The sequence below is a fragment of the Sinocyclocheilus anshuiensis genome, unplaced genomic scaffold, assembly GCF_001515605.1.
Source record: "Sinocyclocheilus anshuiensis isolate Anshui unplaced genomic scaffold, SAMN03320099.WGS_v1.1 scaffold1543, whole genome shotgun sequence".
In the NCBI taxonomy this organism is placed as follows: domain Eukaryota; kingdom Metazoa; phylum Chordata; class Actinopteri; order Cypriniformes; family Cyprinidae; genus Sinocyclocheilus; species Sinocyclocheilus anshuiensis.
Window position 1 is genome coordinate 932,174 of NW_015551074.1, and position 7,491 is coordinate 939,664.

Sequence of the window (7,491 nt, forward strand, 5' to 3'; positions counted from 1 at the left end):
CCTGACAAAATATCAAACCTATATAATGAGTTTGGAAATTTTAGAGAAATGCTTAATAAATGCACTGTAACTAAACCCATTAGATTTTAGTGGACTAAATTTACTGTAGATTTAGTCGACTAAAATCTTATGATATTTAGTCGACTAAAACTAAAAACAATTCAGATGACTAAAATTACTAAAACTAAATGGCATTTTAGTCAAAAGACTGACTAAAACTAAATCAAAATTTGCTGTCAAAATTAACACTGGTGAGCTCACCTGTCGAGTGAGGAAGGTCATGGAGGAGCGGTTGACCCAGGCGTAGTTGCCGGCGGCCGCCATGCCCTTCAGATAGTCCTGACCCTCAGGAGACATGATGCGAGCGCAGGCCAGCTGACGGTCGTTCACCGTGATCTTATCCCGCTTCATCGCCTTCTCCATCGCAACCAAAGCATCTAAACGCCAGAGTGAGAAATATTAAGCAGGTAGGCCTGTCGCAATAATCAATATATCTACTTATCGCGCAATATATGTACATGACTTCAATCATTTTTGGTGACGCAATGTATCGCATATTATATTTACTTAAATTAATGTCGCCATGTTTTGTGCATTCCACTTGTGCATGTGTCTTTTGCAGCTTCTCGTACATAACGTGGTGTAGTCATGAGATGCTCGTTCACATTTAAAGAATGCTTCTACAAAAAAAAAAAGTTTAATCTGCAGATATGGTCTTGTATGGCCAGTGTGTGCCGCGATTGGTTAGCCGGGCCAGTGTGTGCCGCGATTGGTTAGCCGGGCCACTGTGTGCCGCGATTGGTTAGCCGGGCCACTGTGTGCCGCGATTGGTTAGCCGGGCCACTGTGTGCCGCGATTGGTTAGCCGGGCCACTGTGTGCCGCGATTGGTTAGCCGGGCCACTGTGTGCCGCGATTGGTTAGCCGGGCCACTGTGTGCCGCGATTGGTTAGCCGGGCCACTGTGTGCCGCGATTGGTTAGCCGGGCCACTGTGTGCCGCGATTGGTTAGCCGGGCCACTGTGTGCCGCGATTGGTTAGCCGGGCCACTGTGTGCCGCGATTGGTTAGCCGGGCCACTGTGTGCCGCGATTGGTTAGCCGGGCCACTGTGTGCCGCGATTGGTTAGCCGGGCCACTGTGTGCCGCGATTGGTTAGCCGGGCCACTGTGTGCCGCGATTGGTTAGCCGGGCCACTGTGTGCCGCGATTGGTTAGCCGGGCCACTGTGTGCCGCGATTGGTTAGCCGGGCCACTGTGTGCCGCGATTGGTTAGCCGGGCCACTGTGTGCCGCGATTGGTTAGCCGGGCCACTGTGTGCCGCGATTGGTTAGCCGGGCCACTGTGTGCCGCGATTGCATAGAAAATAAAAATAAACACTGAAAAACATTTTTAAAAATGGAACTTTAAAGTTAAAATGAAAACGGAACACTAAGATGAAAACTATAATAGTATCTCCGTACTAAAACAACACTAGCATGACGCTGCGGCTCACCTGTCGCCACCTGGTGGCCGAGGCCTCGACTGCCGCTGTGGATCATCACACAGATCTGCCCCTTGTGGTCGATGCCCATCTTCTTCGCAGCGTAATCGTTATAGATCTCATCCACCACCTGAATCTCGGCGTAGTGGTTTCCTGCACCCAGCGTCCCCAACTACACAACAGCAGGAGAACATGACATGAGCTCGGAGAGAATTTGCTGGGCTTTGTGTTGTGTGGTCTTGTAAATGCGTGCACCTGTGGCAGTCCTCTCTTCTTGGCTTTGGACGAGACTTTGTTGGGATCGGCTTGCAGCATCCGGCCGTATTCCTCACAGTGCTCTTTATCCTCAGCCCAGGCGTATCCTTCCCTCAGAGACCAGTCCACACCCATCTCCAGAGCTTCCTCCAGATCTACACACACACACACACACACACACACTATTAGGTTAAATGCTTGCTTTCTTTGAAGTTCAGTTTCAGTTATTTATTTCCAGTTAATTTTAGCGCTGCAACTTAATAATTACAGTATTATTTATACTGTTATAGTTTTATTAATTTGAATTCGATTTCATTGTTGTATTTTCAGTTTTAATTTTAAATCAATTTAATTAATTATGTGCCATTTGTATTTTTATTACTGTTTAGGTTAAAAAAAATTATTTCTGTTCTAGTTCAGTTTTAATTTTTATTTATTTCCAGTTAAAATAATTTTAGCGCTTTAACTTCTTGAACTTATTTCAGTTAATTGCCAAGGCAACAAGTATTTTTTTTATTTACTATTATAGTGTATTAATATTTTGAACGCTTTTATTCTCATATTTTCCGTTTATTTTAATTAGTTTAGCATTAATTTGATGTGCTTTTGTCACTTTTATTAGATTTTTTTTTTTTTATAAAAACATTAGATGTTTAGATTTCATTTAAGTTTTATTTATTTCCAGTTAGTTCAACCTAAACTTATTTTAGTTGCCAAGGCAACATTTCTAATTTTTCATTTAATGTTTATTTTATTTCTGCTTTTTCAATTAACAATTTATTTATTTATAAATTTTTTTCTACTGCACAGCCAGCCAAGTTTTATTAAAAGCAAATATTTACTCCTTTAAGATGTTTTAATGATTCGTTGCATCGTTCACAAAATAATTTCATGTATTAAAATTCCACTGGTAACTGTTCTGTTATATTAGTGCATGTAACGATTAAGTATTACTTCATTTCATTTCTTGCAATAAACAATTAATCGCTGATGCCAAGTAAGTTCAGAGCATAAACATAAACTGACTGGAAAAATAAAGAAGTTTTATTCATTTGACTTTCATCGTTGTATTTTCAGTTTTCATTTTAATCAAGTTCTAATTGAAAATGTTGGGATGGCTGTGCAGTATTATTGTTGTTTTGGTGTTTACTTTGCTCCCATGGGAATGACGCCCTTGGATCCGACTCCGACGGGAATGTGGTCAAACATGGACTGCGCCAGCTGCTCTTTCACCGGCTGCACGTCGCCCTCGTCCAGGTTAGTCCTCAGCAGACGGACGGCACAGTTAATGTCAAACCCCACGCCACCTGCAGACGAGACGAACCGTGAGCCGCCACATCGTTAATAGGGTTGGGTATCGTGTGAATTTTATCGATTCCGATTCTTTTCTATTCCCAGTTTCGATTCCAATGTGATTAAATAATGATATCAAACATTTATCCCGTGTCTCTTTTTTACAAACCATTTATTGGAGCTGAATACAGGGATTAAAGTTCCGTCGCTACGACGGATTTCCGTCAGTTCATAAAGACAGTCACTTGCTTCATTCCTGAATGATTCAGTCGTTCGAACGAATCAATTGAATGAATGAATCAGTGATAAAATCAGTGACTTGCCGCCACCTGCTGGCGGACATAGTTTAATTTTTATCGTATAATTTCGTATTTCTGTATTCAAAATTTTATTTAAAACATGAATTTATTAATTTAATTGCACTCGTGCCACCTCCGAGCCTCATTAAACGTCTGAAAATGTACCTACAAGCCACTTTTGTGTTCTTCTGCGCCACCTCTGTAGTACAAATTAATTTATTAATACTAATTTCATATGATTGGTAACTTATTTGTCTTATTCTACATATTGTTTTAAATATAAATTTTAAAAAGATTATAAACATACATTTTTTAATTTGAAATAGATGAAAATGATGCCATTACAAAGATACTCCTGTAAGTCACTTTAAGGAGTCTCGTATTAGGAAGGCTAATTTTAGATCAGAATTTTTGATTATTGATCAGAAGGTGCTCCTAAATTTTTTAATTAGGAGGACAAGCGCTCCTAATTACAAGAAGAAAAAAAACTATGGTATGGCTGAGGAATGAGGTTTGGTCGAAGCGAAATTTTCAGTCAAAAGATTTTTTTTTGCTTTAACACCTGCAATATAATAAGTAGTAGAATAAGACACAAGTTACCAATCATATGAAATTAGTATTAATAAATTAATTTGTACTACAGAGGTGGCGCAGAAGAACACAAAAGTGGCTTGTAGGTACATTTTCAGACGTTTAATGTGGCTCAGAGGTGGCATGAGTGCAATTAAATTCATACATTCATGTTTTAAATATAAAATTTTGAATACAGAAATATGATTTAAATAACTGAAATTATATGCTAAAAATGAAACTAAATCCACCAGCAGGTGACGGTAAGTCACTGATTTTATCCCTGAATCATTCATTCAATTGATTCGTTTGAACGGCTGATTCATTCGGGAATTAAATCTTTATGTATGGGTAATCATGAATCAGTATTTCCTCTCAATCAGTAGAAAATATGGTTAACACCCGGTTATGCATAAAAAAAAAATACCGTGATGTACCGTGAACCGGTATAATTTTGAAAAATACCGTGATATAAATTTTTGGTCATACCGCCCAGCACTAATCTTGCTATAATACAAGTATGCTTTACAAAAAAGCCCTAATCCCTTGTTTTTACTTATTTACTGATTAAATAACTATATATTTTTCCTTTTTTGCTTAACCTAACGTTCTACTCCAAAGATACATTGTTGTTTGCACAAATTGTCCACTAAAAAAACCGTGTGTGCTGTAACTTCACCTCCACCACGACAGGCGTTTCTCAGCTCCTCAAACATGAGTTTCTCCAGAGGATCATTCACATAGAAAACACCCTCCACCTGAAGACCAAACACTGCATTCAATCTGAGCAACATTTCACATTAAAACCACAATAACATGAGGCGGAGTCTGAGTTACGAGCACGTGACAGCGGAATGAAGCAACTATTAATCAGCACAGAGACTGTAGTGTTAGAATATTTGGGTGTATTAATGCTAATGCGTCACTGAAACACACCCGAAAGCGAGCACGTTTGCGGCGGATTTACCTGCATGTTCGGCACGAAGCCCTTCTTGATCCGCCAGCAGTTTTTGTGGATTTTATCTAGATACTGAAGCTCATCGTTATAAGTGCGACTCATTTTAAAATAGAATTAACAGACGCACTGTTGACAGCAAACTATCTTCACACGCGTTTCCGGATCTTCTTCTTCTTCGCTTGCTTTATACGGATATATCTCGGGATCTTCGGCGCCACCTGCTGTTCGCACACATTACATCAGAAGAGGGCGAGTGCTATTTTATTAAATATTAGTAATTACGTTTATAGCGCGAAAACATGTCTAAAAAACCAAAACCGTCGGGATATTTTAATGACTTTATCCTGATGTTTTTTTTTTGTGTCCGCCTGTTGGACAAATTCAGTTACAAAACGCATCAGCCTTTTCACTGCCCTCTTGTGGTCAAATATAGAATTGCATTGTATAAGCAGCACTGTAACGAATACATAATTTGTCCAATATTACAAGCGCTTTATTGTCATTGTACTGGCCAGCGAGATTATTTTAATAATCGGTTATTGCAATTAATGTAGAGAAAATTAACAGAAATATACCCAAGAGTTGTAAATATAAAGACTAGGGTTGCAAAAAGTCTTTATATTTACATTATTTATTAGCAACCCTAATAAAGACAAAGACAAAATAATTACAAACTGATGTTTCAATTATGCACCTAAATTAATTAATACAATTGCTCTGTACCGACCTACGACAGTTAAACACCTTTAAATAGTTGCTAGTTAATAAAATACAATACATTTTTATTATTTGACTGACAAATAATATTAAGCTATAAACGTGTCAGATTTATGACGTAATTGCGGGACTTTTATTTTGGAAAGCTCGCTTAGCTGTGTTTGTTTGGCTTCACTGCGCTACTTTGACTTGCGTGAAAGGTACGTTTGTTTTTGTTCCTTTTTTATTGAATACAAACATTCAGCAGAGGCTTTTCTTGATTAATTTGCTGTGGCCTAATAACGCTGAACTAAATGCAGTAAATAACGCTGAACTATTGCTGTTTAAGTCAAAGTAAAGTGTTATGCGGAGTGTCCGGGATGTCACGTGATTAGCTCCGAAGCGAAATGAAAGTGAATGTGAGCGGATCTGCTTTCATTCAGCTGCAGGATGAAGCTCAGGGTGAGAATCGACAAACAGACCCGCAGACTGGAGCTGGACGGACCAGAACCGACCCTGTCGGAGCTCAGTGCCCGGGTCAGAGACGCCCTGCTGCCTCAGTGCGGACTGGGGTGAGTTTGAGATGCTGCTGCTGCTCCTCTTGTGTGAGTGTGTGTGTGTGTGTGTGTGTGTGTGACTGTGTTTTAGTTGTGTTCATCATAGCCACAACATAACTGATGGTCAGCAGCCCATGCTGTGTTTAGAAAGCCCTAATATGGAGTACAAAACCTTTATGCAAAATTTATGCATCATCTGAAAGCTGAATAAAGCTTTCCATAGATATATGGTTTGTTAGGATAGGACAATATTTGGCTGAGATACAACTATTTGAAAATCTGGAATCTGAGGGTGCAAAAAAATCTAAATATTGAGAAAATCATCTTTAAAGTTGTTCAAATGAAGTTCTTAGCAATGCATATTACTAATCAAAAATTAAGTTTTGATATATTTATGGTAGGAAGTTTACAAAATATCTTCATGGAACATGATCTTTACTTAATATCCTAATGATTTTTGGCATAAAAGAAAAATAGATCATTTTGACCCATACAATGTATTGTTGGCTATTGCTACAAATATACCCCAGCGACTTAAGACTGCTTTTGTGCTGCAGGGACACATATGTGGTATTAGTAGCTGGATTTTTTGATCTGTAGTATTGCTCAGTCATGTTGCTCACACTTTAATTTCTGCCCATCTGAAGCAGCTCTCGTGTGTCTGTCCCTCTCTGCTCAGATCTAATGTGGAGTTCAGTCTGTCTCTGAACGGGAAGGCGGTTCTGCTGGACACGGGACAGACGCTCTCCTCGTGTGGGGTTGTTTCTGGCGATATGATCACTGTGATTTTGCCCCAGCAAACACAAACTGCCCCAGAAACCCCGAGCGGAGCAGAAGCTGCCCTGACAAACACACCCACATCCAGCGAGGAGGTCAGCTCAGACACATAAATATGCAATTATAGTTTATTGCAACATAATTATTATAGTTTGTTAATTTTTGTTTCAGTTTAAGTTGTTTTAGTACATCAAATTAAACTAAATGAAAATGAGAAATGTTGCTTTCACAAGTAGCTGGAATAAAAATGTTTAATTTTTACATTTTTAATGCTTATTTTATGCAATGTAATATTTTATGGTTTTAGTTAACTATAATAACCCTGATTTGATTACATTTTAAAAGATTAATTAAATTGTTAAAGTTTTATGAATTAATTTGATTACCATTGTTTTTTATGTAATAAATTTGTATTAAATCACAAAACACAGAATATATTTAAAAAAAAAAAAAACTGAATTCCTGAAAACATATTAAATAGTATTATATGTTTAATTGGTTTGATAACATTTTGATAATACATTTGTATTAAACATTAAATACAGAACCCAGAAAAATTTACACAGACAGCACAGAATAAAAAAAAAAAAAAAAGAAATTTTTTAAAAA

The 7,491-nt window shown here is 38.2% G+C and overlaps 2 protein-coding genes across 2 annotated transcripts in view; one reads left to right on the forward strand and one right to left on the reverse strand.

Annotated features, from left to right (window-relative positions):
- The window catches only part of LOC107662217 (tRNA-splicing ligase RtcB homolog), an 8,782-nt gene extending 3,746 nt beyond the window's left edge, over positions 1 to 5,036 (reverse strand). Inside the window, 7 exon segments of the mRNA XM_016452153.1 lie at positions 262 to 437; positions 1,490 to 1,649; positions 1,733 to 1,889; positions 2,883 to 3,060; positions 3,063 to 3,120; positions 4,509 to 4,652; positions 4,862 to 5,036. Coding sequence (XP_016307639.1) covers positions 262 to 437; positions 1,490 to 1,649; positions 1,733 to 1,889; positions 2,883 to 3,060; positions 3,063 to 3,120; positions 4,509 to 4,652; positions 4,862 to 4,954 — 966 coding nt within the window. The 5' untranslated portion in view covers positions 4,955 to 5,036.
- A 685-nt stretch (positions 5,037 to 5,721) lies between these two features.
- The window catches only part of LOC107662238 (F-box only protein 7-like), an 8,940-nt gene continuing 7,170 nt past the window's right edge, over positions 5,722 to 7,491 (forward strand). Inside the window, exons 1-3 of the mRNA XM_016452179.1 lie at positions 5,722 to 5,769; positions 5,992 to 6,120; positions 6,785 to 6,977. Coding sequence (XP_016307665.1) covers positions 5,999 to 6,120; positions 6,785 to 6,977 — 315 coding nt within the window. The 5' untranslated portion in view covers positions 5,722 to 5,769; positions 5,992 to 5,998. The remainder of the gene's footprint in view (positions 5,770 to 5,991; positions 6,121 to 6,784; positions 6,978 to 7,491) is intronic.